The 13,850-nt window shown below is 48.3% G+C and overlaps 1 protein-coding gene across 9 annotated transcripts in view; it reads left to right on the forward strand.

Moving 5' to 3' along the window:
* The first annotated feature begins 4,024 nt into the window (after positions 1-4,024).
* LOC127002541 (demethylmenaquinone methyltransferase-like) overlaps positions 4,025-13,850 on the forward strand; it is a 119,887-nt gene continuing 110,061 nt past the window's right edge. For 2 of the 9 annotated variants that reach the window (XM_050868613.1, XM_050868612.1), the window contains exon 1: positions 4,228-4,510. In XM_050868613.1, coding sequence (XP_050724570.1) covers positions 4,310-4,510 — 201 coding nt within the window. In that variant the 5' untranslated portion in view covers positions 4,228-4,309. Of the gene's footprint in view, positions 4,511-4,698; positions 4,851-6,390; positions 6,504-7,101; positions 7,195-9,747; positions 9,861-10,216; positions 11,166-13,850 lie in introns of those variants that run through there. The other 7 variants (XM_050868611.1, XM_050868615.1, XM_050868619.1 and 4 more) reach the window with 7 other exon arrangements.

Here is a 13,850-nt window from a genome sequence, read left to right on the forward strand (position 1 = left end):
TACAAGCCTCGAGCACATCAGCTACAAGCAACTCTACAGGCGTCCAGCCTACAAGCCTCGAGCACACCAGGTACAAGCAACTCTACAGGCGTCCAGCCTACAAGCCTCGAGCACACCAGCTACAAGCACCTCACAAGGCGCCGGCTACAAGCAAGTCACCAGGCGCCGGCTACAAGCAACTCTACAGGCGTCCAGCCTACAAGCCTCGAGCACATCAGCTACAAGCAACTCTACAGGCGTCCAGCCTACAAGCCTCGAGCACGCCACCTTCAAGCAACTCTACAGGCGTCAAGCCTACAAGCCCCGAGCACACCCACAGGCCTAGGCAGCCGAAAGCGAGGGCCACAATCTACAAGCCGCTCCCCCGCTTCAAGCCATCACTGCTACGAACGCTGCAAGCCACTCCGCGATACGGCAGAAGTATTCACACCAGCAACAAGGAGGCACGCTCCGCTGACCTTGGGACACCCCACATGCCCCTCGCTCCACAGCTGGCGGCAACACCGCCGCTGCCGGGAGCATCGGCCCAAACCTCTTCCGGCAAACAGTCAGCAAGGGTACCCGCGGCCATCTTCCGGTGACTGCAAGCTGTTCCCACAACCGTTTCTTGCAAGGGGTCTTCTCAAGAGGTTACACACCCAAGTCGTCATATCTGCCACCGCCGCCCATCTCTTACTATAACAAGGACGACGCGGCCATCATACGTCTGGCGGCAGTGTACCGGCTCCCATCGCGGCCGCTCAAATTGCTGGGTCAGCAGTTTTTCAACCTCCATTGCGAGTCCTCCGATGTCAGCCCATCCCTCACCTCTCACCGCCGCTGTGGCCGCGGCCGAGGTTCCCTGACGCGCCTACAACGACTGCACGTACCCCAGGGCGTCACAAGCCGTCGCCCTCTCCACTACATCAGCTGATTAATCTTGGTATTTGTGGATATTCCTTTCTTGTCCAAATATGCCGACTCGACTTATTTTCAATATTATCCGTGCAGGGGCACGATTTTTTAATTTCTGTGTTCCTAACACTGTTAATCAGTCATAATTGTGAGAGTAACGTTCATTCGCATACGATATTGATTCTTTCTTATTGTTTGCTAGCGAGTATATTGAGTATAGTGTGAGTTTCCTGATCAAAGTTAATCTTCTTCAATGTGCCCTGCCTCCGTTTTCTTTTCACCGCTCGAGAGAAAACGTGAGCTTCAATGGTATACTCACTTAACATACCACTTTGTTTATATAGTTATTCTTTCAATATACCCATATCATTAGGGCATTCCATTATAACCTTAACTTCTATTACGTCTAAACAGGCACCTTGCTAGCCATTCTTGCTTGCCTTTTTAGGGTTTCAACGCAAACTATTCATTCATACACGTTCCGTTTATTGGTTCATATTTACAGCTATCAACATATGCTCCTATTTTGTAAATGATTTACACCATAGTATGAACAAAGACACTCTCGCTAAACTCGGCGACACCTTTAAACAGTTGGCTCGTCCTTCAAGTGAGGAGGAATTGGAGCAAGGTGCAAACACCGGTGATTTATATGTGGTGAATTTGCGATCGGGGGCTACGTACTCTTCCCTCCCAAGGGATAGCGCCCCTTTACCTTCGGGTTCGTCCGATTACTTAACCCCACTCAGCCGATCACAATGCCTGTCGATCCACCTCCCCCTCCTCCGGGGCCCCACACCACTTCCCCGCCCCCGATTCGGCTCATTCCAACTCACGCCAATATTCGACGATTCTCGGGAGGCGAGACCGACTTTTCGGCGCGACAGTTTTTAGATTTGTGTGAACATGCCATTGTAAATTCCTCCATTACGGAAGATCATGATAAAATCGCTTTCATTCGGTCACGGTTACTTCCAGGCTCGGGCACTGAATTTGATGCAGTCCTCAGCGTTCGCTTCTGGGGACATTGGTGTAAACTATGAGGTTTTAAGGAATTTCATAAAATCTTCGGGGCGGGAGTAAACCAAGCATCGTTAGACAGATGGCACACACGGTTGAGTCCCTCCAAAAAAATTCCTCAACAAAGCCGATTTGGGACGCCATGATTGAGGCAAATCAGCTGGCGGTTGACTGTGTCAAGAGCCTAGAAGACGCGCTCTGGCTTCCAGGGGGCTGTATGCAAAAGCACCAGGTGAAGACAGCTTTCGAGTTGTTTTTTTACTTATTTAATATTTCAGAGAAGAACCGCCGTTCTGCCCTTCCTTTGGCCTTCAAACCGAGCGGGAAGTTGGTTGACCTCGTCTCAGAGTTAGAAGTCAAGGTTCAGGAACACCCTCACCATCAACCCCTCGCAACGGCCGCAGCACTGCAAGCACAAGTAAGGCATCTCTCACCTGTGGTTTTTGCAAACAATCAGGACATTCTGAACATTCTTGTTTCGCGAAACGTAGGGAATCAACACATTCAAGACAGGGCTCAGATAGGAGGTCAGGAGGTTACAGGGGCGGGCATCATTCATCACACAGGAATCCTAGGCCAAACCATCAGCGGAAGGCTGCCTTTTGCCATATCCACGGGAATTGTTTTCATGATTCAGACAGTTGTTATGCAATACAAAAGGCCAGGTGGCGGTGGCCGAAGTGATAGCGTACTGGATCCACATTCGCCGCGTGATGGACGACGCGGGTTCGAATCCTCACGCTGCCACTCGGATTTTTCGGTCACCGCCGAGTGGCTTAAAACTACCCACATGCTGTCCTGAAGACCACCCATCAACCCTTACTCTAGAGGAAGCCGTCCAAGCGAATCAAGTACGAGTTCCGGGGGGCAGCATGAGCCAGGGCAAGATGGCGCCACTATAAACACTCGCCTGCGCCAGAACGGGCTGGGCCGACCATCAGGCCCCACCTGGAAGAAGCCTTGGGCCGACCATCAGGCCCCTCCGGGAAGATGCCTACCGGCGCAATAGGCAACAACGTAAAAAAAAAAAAAAAAAAAAAAAAAAGGGAGGAACAGAAGTACAAGTCCTCAGCGGACAGTAAACCACACTCCTCTTCTCAGAATAAAAAGACATGACTTCGTGACAGCCCTGAGGCGTACATCCAAGTGTCCCTTAAGGAAAATACTAATTGGGAGCAACTTGACTCCGTCATTGCCGCCTTGGGACAGACAAGCATAATTGCCCTCCCTTGCAAGGTGGGCAAAATTTCACTCCCCTTAGCGGTAGACACAGGTGCCACAGTCAATGTCATCTCCGACTCCGCTTACAGGTCACTGACACGACAGGCGAGTGGGGAAAATTGGCCGCTCCAAGAGAACGACCTGAATGTGGTAGGCGTGACAGGTACCACTTTGGTAATCCTTGGGCGAGTACCACTAACAGTCAGCTTACATGAAAAAGTATGTCCCTTTCGAGATTTCTTTTATGTCTCTAGCAGGTTTGCCTTACCTGTGGATGGGATCTTAGGATTAAACGCCATGAAAGACCTGCACATAACCATAAACCCTGAAAGCAACGCGATCGTGTATCAAGGCCGACGCATATAGGGGATGGTAAATCCATCGCCTCTGTCACCTGTAATCCCACCCTCAGAGGGGGAAAATGACCAAAAATGACATGATCACGTGTTGGACTCGTAATCGCCAGCAACAGGTACCCTCCCCACATGAGCAAGTGCTCTTTATCGTCGATCTATGGGTACTTAGGACCTCACACACCACACACCCCATCCTCTTTGCTCAAGGGAGGATAGTAACCACTCCTAGTCAACGGAAAGAATCCGGCCTGAGCGGGCTCAAGCTGCCGCCCTGTCAGACCGTGAAGCCTGGCAGTGTGTGTGTGTGTGTGTGTGTGTGTGTGTGTGTGTGTGTGTGTGTGTGTGTGTGTGTGTGTGTAGTTCATTCATCACAGCCTGATCACGAGTCTCTCTCTCTCTCTCTCACACACACACACACACACACACAGAGAGAGAGAGCGAGAGAGAGAGAGAGAGAGAGAGAGAGAGAGAGAGAGAGAGAGAGAGAGAGCAACTTCAGCTGGCCGTGCAATAAGCTGGGGAGCCTTACTGCACCCACACCTCACTATCACTTGTCATCCTCGTCCATGTAGCTATCCAGTCTATTCTTAAGCCAAGCTATCGTCGCTGCACTAACTATGTGATTGCTTCGTCTATTTCATTCCAGAGAGAGAGAGAGAGAGAGAGAGAGAGAGAGAGAGAGAGAGAGAGAGAGAGAGAGAGAGAGGCGGGCCACACCTGTCATGGAGGTGGGCGGAACTTGAGAGCCAGCCGGCAAATCAGCGAGGAGTGCGGCGCGGGGCTAGAAAACCGTACCTACCTTCGTAAATATATAAAGGATGTATAAAGGAATTGTACTGTACTGTAGTCATGCCCTGCCTGTGATTCTCCCGTCTCTTCCCTGCTGCAGGATAATGTCTGAGGGCGGCAGCCGGGGCGACGTGGCAATGAGGACGAACGAGAACGTCCACAGGCCGGGGATCACGCCGGAGGAGATGGCGGCCGGCTACGACGAGTGGTCCGAGAACTACGAGGAGATGGTGAGAGAGAGAGAGAGAGAGAGAGAGAGAGAGAGAGATGCCTTCAGTACCAAGTGCCTACGCAGAATCATGGAGTATCGCTGGAATGATATTGCGTTAAACCGGCGATTATTCCGTGAGGTCCGGGAGTAAAGTGATGCGGCCCCTGGGGTACGCACCTGTAATCACCCTCTTCCCCGTCTCCTTAGATGATCTGGAAAGGCGGGTACCGTGGCCCCGCCATCACGCTGGAGGAGGCGCTGCGTTGGGTACCCCCGGAGCGGCGAGCCAAGGCCAGGGTGCTGGACGTGGCCGCCGGGACGGGCTGCGTGGGCAGCGAACTCCACCGGGAAGGCTTCAGGTGGGTGCCGCAGGGCCGCAGACAGGGGGATGTCCGGTCACCATACTTAAATATCCTCCAGTCCACTGCCTCCTGCCTGCCAGTGCCTCAGCCTCAACACGAGTCCAGCGCCAAGAGATGAAGATGATGTGTTGGAAATTACAGCAGCTTGTGTAGAGGCAGGGCCGCTGGGTGGGAACTGAGAGCGGGCAGGAGCGGCATTACTATAGTCCATCGACTCTAACTTAAAATGGAGCCCTGTGGCTTGGCCTGGGGAAACCCCCATTGTTTACAGATCTAGCGATGACCTGCGCATGGCGTTCTGTCTCACTGTTAGTCTGTACGTTATCTATTTATGGAATATATATACATTCATAATACGACTGCGTGGTGTTATGAATGGCTTGGGATTAGAGGGAAAGACAACGACTCAGTAAACCTTCCATATCACTTGGCAACGTGGCTCATGCAACGTTGCCGCCTGACGGACCTTGGCAACAGGCGCCAGGCCGCACCATTCAGCGTTACGCCACAATGGACAAATGGAGTAGTTATCAAACTCGCGACCTGCTCAGATATTCAGAGAGAGAGAGAGAGAGAGAGAGAGAGAGAGAGAGAGAGAGAGAGAGAGAGAGAGAGAGAGAGATAGCCACCCTCTCTGAGGAGAGTAATGGAGTGATGTGGCACCAGCGCGGCCTCGTGGGGAATCCTTGTGTCGCGCCCAAGGGGTCAAGTTAAAATCGATAGACTATACTATGTTAGGAATTAGGCCAGTTAACCGGGGGACTAGACAAATTAACTATTTCCCTTATGGAACTAGTCTCGGGCCGAGAGTTCAAACCAACTATGAGTATCGTCTGAGCTCAAATAAGTCTTGGATGGTACTTAAATTCTTCGGTCATCGGCTCCCAAACCGAGACAGAATCAACTTATTCACTGGCTGGAGACTAACCATATTTACCATGAAAGGAATAACAATAGTGAATTGTTTCCTTTCACGAAATAATAACTAATTGTCCTTGCTGAATTATAATTAAAGAGCAAGGATAATTTAACCGATGGAAAAAGAGCGGAAAGCCACGCCATCTGGCGAGATAAATCCAAATATCGCTTCAGACCCACGTGTTTGGTTTTCTCTCACTCCACCACTGGCCTTCACAACGTAAAGACCAAGGCACTGCACCCCACCCATTAACTCGGACACAGTGTGCCTTCTATTACCTGACTGAGGGATACTACACCCGGCAACGAGACTTCAGTGACAACAATATCTTTTGAAACCCGCTTCTCAGCTAAGTGCCCCCAGCAGTTATTTGAGACAGATAGATTTTACTACACGGATCCGGTAGGATTATTATTTGTTCGGCTGTCTGGAGTTGCTTGTTGGATACCTTCACCACCTAATAGCTGGTAAGCACTTGTTTCTTTGGGATTGTCTGACGGGTGTGTTATTCACTTTGCGAGTGACCTAACTGTTGGGTAGGGTAAATTTACTGATTCCCAACAACTTCTACTACTGCTATAACTTCTACTACTGCTATTACTACAGCCACTCCCACAGGCACATAGACGCTGTGGACCCGTCGGAGGGCATGATGAAGCAGCGGGAGACTGGCATCTATACCAATTACTTCCTGGAGTTTATCGGCAGCGGACACTCCACCGTACCCAAAGGTTATAGTAATTTGTTTTTTACATCAAAGGACACGGCTCAAGAGCAACAAGAGTACAAAAAAAAAAGCCCGCTACTCGCCGCTCCCGTAAAAGATAAAAGTAAAGAGTAGCCAAAAGGGAGGTCAATTTCGAGAGGAGAGGTGTCTTGATACACTCTTCTTGAAATAAGTCAAGTCATAGACAGGAGGAAATACATACGAAGGAAGGTTGTTGCAGAGTTTACCTCTTGCATAAGAGTTTTGGATAGTATAGGGGTGAGCATGAGTAGAAAGTCGTGTGCAGCGGGGCCGCGGGAGGGAAGGAGGAATGCAGTTAGCAAGTTCAGAAGAGCAGTCATCATGAAGTTATCGATAGAAGGTAGAAAAAGAGGCAACATAGCGGCGGAATGTAAGAGGTAGAAGGTTGTCAGTAAGAGGAGGAGAGCTTATGAGAGGAAGAGCCTAAGACTCCACTCTGTCCAGGAGAGCTGTGTGAGTGGAATTATTGTTATTGTTGTTGTTACATATGTAAAGATTAATATACGTATTTTTCTTCTACATCTCTCTCTCTCTCTCTCTCTCTCTCTCTCTCTCTCTCTCTCTCTCTCTCTCTCTCTCAGACACATACGACCTGGTGGTCATTTCGGGCGGTATGGGCGAAGGTCACATCCCACTCAGTGGCCTCGACGACCTGGTGCGCGTCGCAAAGAACGGTGAGTGAGTGATTGAGTGAGTGAGTGAGTGAGTGTTTTTACAACACAGGAGACAGCTCAAGGGCACAAAGAAAGGAAACTAATAAACACACACAAAAAAGCCCGCTACTTGCTGCTCCTATAAAAAAAAGAAAAAAAAAGAGGTGGCCGAAAGAGGGGTCAGTTTCGGGAGGAGAGGTGTCCTGATACTCTCCTCTCCCGATACTCTCCTCTTGAAAGAGTTCAAGTCGTAGGCAGGAGGAAAAACAGATGAAGGATGATTGTTCTGGAGTTTACCAGCGTGAGGGATGAAAGAGTGAAGATGCTGGTTAACTCTTGCATAAAGGGTTTGGACAGTATAGGGATGAGCATGAGTAGAAAGTCGTCTGCAACAGGGCCTCGGGAGAGAGGGAAGCATGCAGTTAGCAAGTTCAGAAGAGCAGTCAGCGTGAAAATAGCGATAGAAAATTGAATGAGAGGCAACATCGCGACGGAATTTAAGAGGTAGAAGACTATCAGTTGGAGGAGGAGAGCTGATGAGACGAAGAGCCTTAAACTCCACTCTGTCCAGAAAAACTGTGTGAGTGGAGCCCCCCTACACGTGAGATGCATACTCCATACGAGGGTGGACAAGGCCCCAGTGCATGGATAGCAACAGTGCGGGGGAGAAGAACTGGAGGAGACGATACAGAACGCCCAACCTCGATGAAGCTGATTTAGCGAGAGAGGAGATATGAAGTTTCCAGTTCGAGATTTTGAGTTATAAATAGACCGAGAGTATTTAGTGTTGAAGAAGGTGACAGCTAAATGTTGTCGAAGAATAGGGAATTGGTGTTTGGAAGATTGTGTCGAGTTGATAGGTGGAGAAATTGAGTTTTTGAGGCATTGTAGGACACAAGGTTCCTTCTACCCCAATCGGAAATGATAGCAAGGTCTGAGATTTAGCGTTCTGCAGCCTCCAGTCTGGAGTCGTGTACTTCCTGTTGGGATGGCCTTCTAATAAAAGAAGTTGCATCATGCGGAGTGAAGACGTCGGCGTATGAGTGGACAGGACAGTTTGTTATGGAAAGATCATTGATGAATAACAAGAAGAGAGTGGGTGATAGGACAGAGCCATGTGGAACACCTCTGTTGATAGGTTTAGGGGAAGATCAGTGACCGTCTACCACCGCAGAGATAGAACGGCCGGAAAGGAAACTGAGATAAGGGAACAGAGAGAGGAATATAATCCAAAAGAGGGCAGTTTAGAAAGCAAAGAATTGTACCAGACTCTATGGAAGGCTTTCGATATGTCTAGCGCAACTGAGAAAGTTTCACCGAATCGGCTAAGAGAGGATGACCAAGAGTCAGTTAAGAGAGCAAGAAGATCGCCAGTGGACCGCCCCTTGCGGAACCCATACTGGCGATCAGATAGAAGGTTATAAGTGGAAAGGTGCTTTTGAATCTTCTGGTTAAGGATTAATTCAAAAGCTTTAGATAGACAGGGAAGTAAAACTACAGGGCTATAGTTTGAGGGATTGGAACGAGCATACTTCCAGTAGGAAGAAAAAGTAGATGTTGATAGGTAGAGACGAAAGAGTTTGACCAGGCAGGGTGTCAGCATGGAAGCATAGTTTTTAAGGACAATAGGAGGCACTCCATCAGGTACATAAACCTTCTGAGAGTTGAGGGCATAGAAGACATCATTATGTAGAATCTTAATAACAGGCATAAAGGAGTCAGAGGGGGTATGAGTAGGAGGAATATGCCCAGAATCGTCCAGGGTGGAGTTCTTACAGAAAGTTTGAGCAAAGACTTCAGCCTTAGAGATAGATGAGACGGCAGTGCTCCCGTAAGTGTTATGGAGAGGAGGGAAAGAGGAAGAAGTGAAAGTGGTGGAGATCTTATTGGCTAAGTGCCAGAAGTCACGGGAAGAATTAGAAAAAAAGCAAGTTGTTGACAGTTTCTATTGATGAAAGAGGTTTTGGTAATTCGGAGAATACATTTGGCACGATTCCGGGCTGAAATGTAAAGTTCATGGTTAGTAGGAGTGCGAAGGCTCTGGTGAGTGCGTGTGTGAGTGCGTGTGTGTGTGTGAGAGAGAGAGAGAGAGAGAGAGAGAGAGAGAGAGAGAGAGAGAGAGAGAGAGAGAGAGAGAGAGAGAGAGAGTGTGTGTGTGTGTGTGTTTTGCAAGGTCCGCTGAGTGGGTGAAGGCGCTGGAAGCTGGACCCTCAGTTTAGATACTCGTGCGAGGACCCGTAGGTTAGCATTGTTCCTGGGCGTGCCGATCTTCCGCCACGACTATTTCCCAAGGCCACTGAGAAGATTCACCGGGTTTTCCCGTTGAAGATCGTGACAGACGTGTAGAACCATCACTATAGGATCGCAACAGTTCATGGTAATCCCAGCAACTTTTACGAGAGGCTTTTCAAACAGGCGAACTTAGGCGCCGTTTAGGATGGGAAAGAGCCTACATAGAGACTTCAGATTTGCCTGGAGTAAACCTTGAGGTGGTCTTCCTAGGGTGGGCTAGATGACGCGCCCCCTAGCGTATGTCCCAATGATTAACTGATTTCCTCCTCTCCGGCACTCCAGGAGGCTTCGTGATCATCGTGATGCGCCATGAGCACCTACAGACCGTGCCTTCCTACAAGGACAAGCTGGAGCCTTACATGGACCAGCTGGAGGCGGACGGGAAGTGGAAGAAGGTAGGGAGCACCGTTGCCAGATTATCGTACTCAGAGCATCGTATTTACCGTTTTTTGACACCTAACTATTGCCAAGAAACATCAGGAATTAACTATTTCAACGATAGATACAAATGAATCTAGTTATTGAGCCCCAGGAGACATATTTGAAGTCGAAAGTTGGTAAATATAAGAGGCTGAGTACAACTATCTGGCAACGTTGGTACAATAAAACATTTACTCTAATCAAGTTTTCTGTCTGGCGGGGCTGTTCACTGTATGGGCGCCTGTCACGACACACTGGTATAAGGAGATGGTCAGGAGCTGGCCAGGGGGAGAAGGTCACGTATTTGAAATGATGGTCATAATTCCTTCAGGTGGAGCGGCGCACCGTCCCAAACTATTTCTGTGACAAGGAGGGTCTCGTCTTCGTCTTCCGCATCACTAAGCCTGAGTGAGGAGGAAGAGGAGGGAAGGGAAAGGAGAGAGATGAGGAGGAGGAGTTATAGTTGTGCTGTGCCAAGGCCGTCTCTATGTAACAGCCTTGGCTTTCGTCGCGGCACCCGAGACTGAGGTGTGAATTATCGTGGTATCATGACGTCTACGATGTTATATGATAGTCTACGCATAGGGCACATTTGTCAGTATTAATCATATTATTGAAATTGTCGCAAAAATCTGCTTTAGGTTATAAGGCTGAGGCTGCAGAATCCTTAACCTCAGACCTTGTTATCATCTCCGATTGGGATAAAAGGAACCTTCTGTCTTTCAATACCTCAAAACCCTAATTTATCCACCTATCATCTCGACACAATCTTCCAAACACCTATCCCCTATTCTTCAACTACACTCAGACGTCACCTTATAATTCTTCAAAACTAAATATCCTCGGTCTGTCCTTAACTCGAAATCTTAACTGGAAACTTCTTATCTCTTCTCTCACTAAATCAGCTTCCTCGAGGTTGGGCGTTCTGTATCGTCTCCTCCAGTTCTTCTCCCCCGCACCGCTGGTATCCATATACAGGGGCCTTGTCCGCTCTCGTATGGGGTATGCATCGCACGTGTGAGGGGCTCCACCCACACAGCTCTTCTCTACCTTTCGGCCACTCCTCTGTTGTAAAAAAAAAATAAGATCGCTGATTATGTAACTGTATGTGTGTGTGCATGTGTAATAGCAAGTTGCCAGAGCACGATAACGAAGACCTCAGACTCATGTGCTGCGACTATAGTATACGTTTAGGAATGCTTGGTCTGGGTCTTGGGGTCTTGATGATGTACAGACATGTATATATATAATAAACGGGTGCCTACTTCCCCTCAGAATCATGTTAATCTTTGTTTGTTTCTCAGGTTAATTTAAGTGATTACTCTTCCTAATTTTAAATGTGTCTGCTGTTCCTAATTTTAAAAGCGTCTGCTGTAGCCCTACGTGGCGTAATGCAGAGGAAGTTAACGTATTTAATCTGAAAGTAAAGTGAAATGATCTGAAAGTAAAGTTAAGTAACAGAGCAGTGAAGTATATGTGGCAGTGAGCATGTGGAAGGATGAGATGGAACGAGAGAACAAAGATTAACGAAAAGAATAAAACCTCTCGCTCCCATCCCTCCCTCCTCCATACTTCCTTCCTCGAACAGAGTCGTCCGCCACTGGAACAGCCTCCCCGCAGAAGTAGTCAGTGCGGAAACGATCAACCCCATTTCCACTGACAGTCACTTTACTGCGTCGGGAGTGAACTGAACGTATACGAGAGTAGCAGAAGTGCTTTATTCCTTTCCACAGGTCACTTAATGTTCTTAGTTATTTTCTTCTCTTCTTCTATTATTAGATATCATCATCATCATCATCATCATTTCGTTTAACGTCCGTTTTCACTCTTCCTGAGCGGTAGGACGCTTAATGGGTCTCCTCTATTCTGCTCTGTCTTCTGCCTGATGCTCATCCAATCCCATCACTGCCAGGTCTTCCTGTATACACCTTCTCCACGTTTTCCTAGGTCTACCAACTGGTTTCCTTCCTTTTACCCTGCTCTTCACATGTCCAAACTTTAGGAGTCTCCCTTCTGAGCACTGTTTCCAGTTTCTCTACTCCACATCTGTTAGCCACATCTAGCTGCACTGGACACCCTGTCTTGCCAATCTCTCCACAACTCCCAGCACTGTATCCTCCCCTGCTCCCTTCACATGTCCAAACCATCGGAGTATTTCCCTTTTGATCACTGTTTCCAGGTCCTCTACTCCACATCTGTTAGTTACATCTGAACTGGGTACCCTGTCTTGCCAATCTCTCCAAACTTCCCAGCACTGTATCCTCCCCTGCTCTCCTCACATGTCCAAATCATCGGAGTCTTTCCCTTCTGAGGTGGTGGTGGAGTGGTTAGCGTGCCGGCCCCGCCTTCGCAGCGTTGATGATGATGAGGGTTCGAATCCGCCGCTAACCACCTGGGATTTTTCATACACCGCCGAGGGGCCTAAGACTACCCACATGCTGTCCTGAAGACTATCCACCAACCCGGACTCTAGAAGAAGCTATGCAAGTGAAATCAAGAGTGATCTCCGGGGGGCAGCATGAGCCAATAATAATTGCCCCACAATAAACATTAGTCTGCGTCATAACGGGCTCGGGCCCACCATCAGGCCCCTAATAAAAAAAGCCTACCGGCGCTTTAGGTCACATGTAAAAAAGGAGAAAAAAAACTGTTTCCAGGTCCTCTTCTCCACATCTGTAAGCTACATCTGCACCGGACACCCTATCTTACCATTCTCTCCACAACTCCCAGCACTGTGTCCTCCCCTGCTCTCTTTACATGTCCAAACCATCGGAGTCTGTCCCTTCTGAGCACTGTTTCCATGCAGGTCCTCTACTCCACATCTGTTAGCTACATCTGCACTGGATCGACACCCTTCTATTATGTGATATGGAACAAAGAATAAAGAAGATAATTAATTGCTCTCCCGCCCCCTCCCTCCCTCCCTCCTTCCTTCATTCATCGAAATGAGTCATCCGCAACTGTAACAGCCTTCCTGCAAGAGTGGTTAGCGCATACTGTGTGATTTTCAGTTAATACAAGACACATGTGTGCAATATCCATGCAATGGATCGATTGATTGATTGATTTAAATTAGGCGCCGCAACAGCTAGGGTCATATGGCGCCGCATTCAATGAGTTAAAAACTAAAAAAAGAGTTAGAAGATTGGCCAAAAAAGAAGTCAATTTAGGAAGGAGAGGCATCCCGATACTCTCCTCCTGAAAGAGCTCAACTCGTTAGCAGGAGGAAATACAGATGAAGAAAGATTGTCGCAGAGTTTGCCAGTGTAAGGAACGGAGGAGTAGAGATGCTGGTTATTCACCTGCCACTGGTTTGCAGTATAGGGATAACGAGTAAAACTCGTTGCAGCAGGGGCTAAAACAGTTTGCTATAGAGTTAAAGCAAGTTCAAAAGAGCATATAACACTTTTTAGAAGCTGCTGGGGCACCTGAAGTATGGTGATAGCTCATCTTCTCTTTGGCAGACGTATAGGATGGATGTATTGCTCCTCGGCCTTGGTTCATCTGTCAGGTCCATGGCAATCAGCTGTCTCTACGTCACCTTTTTGAAAAACTCGATGGTAAAACAAGTGGGCCACATGGCTTCGCAGGACCAATTGGAGATAGAAGCGTTGCATTAAACTACAGTTTGACATCAATGGGAGGAAAATACTCGAAAAGATTATTAGAGACAAACTTGTCAAGTTTATATAAGACTATAATATAATCTCCGACACCCAGCATGGCTTCAGAAACAAGCGCTCCTGCATAACGAATTTATTAGAGTTCTTCCAAGGTATATATAAGAACTGGGATGCCCACACCCCCAGTGATGTTTTATACCTGGACTTTTAGAAAGCCTTCGAAATGGTACCGCACGCGCGACTCCTTAAGAGACTGCACACGGCGGGCATTGGAGCCAATCCGATCACGTGGATAAGAGATTGGCTCACCGACAGAAAACAACGAGTGCTAATCAACGGACA

This window comes from Eriocheir sinensis, chromosome 23, assembly GCF_024679095.1.
Source record: "Eriocheir sinensis breed Jianghai 21 chromosome 23, ASM2467909v1, whole genome shotgun sequence".
In the NCBI taxonomy this organism is placed as follows: Eukaryota; Metazoa; Arthropoda; class Malacostraca; order Decapoda; family Varunidae; genus Eriocheir; species Eriocheir sinensis.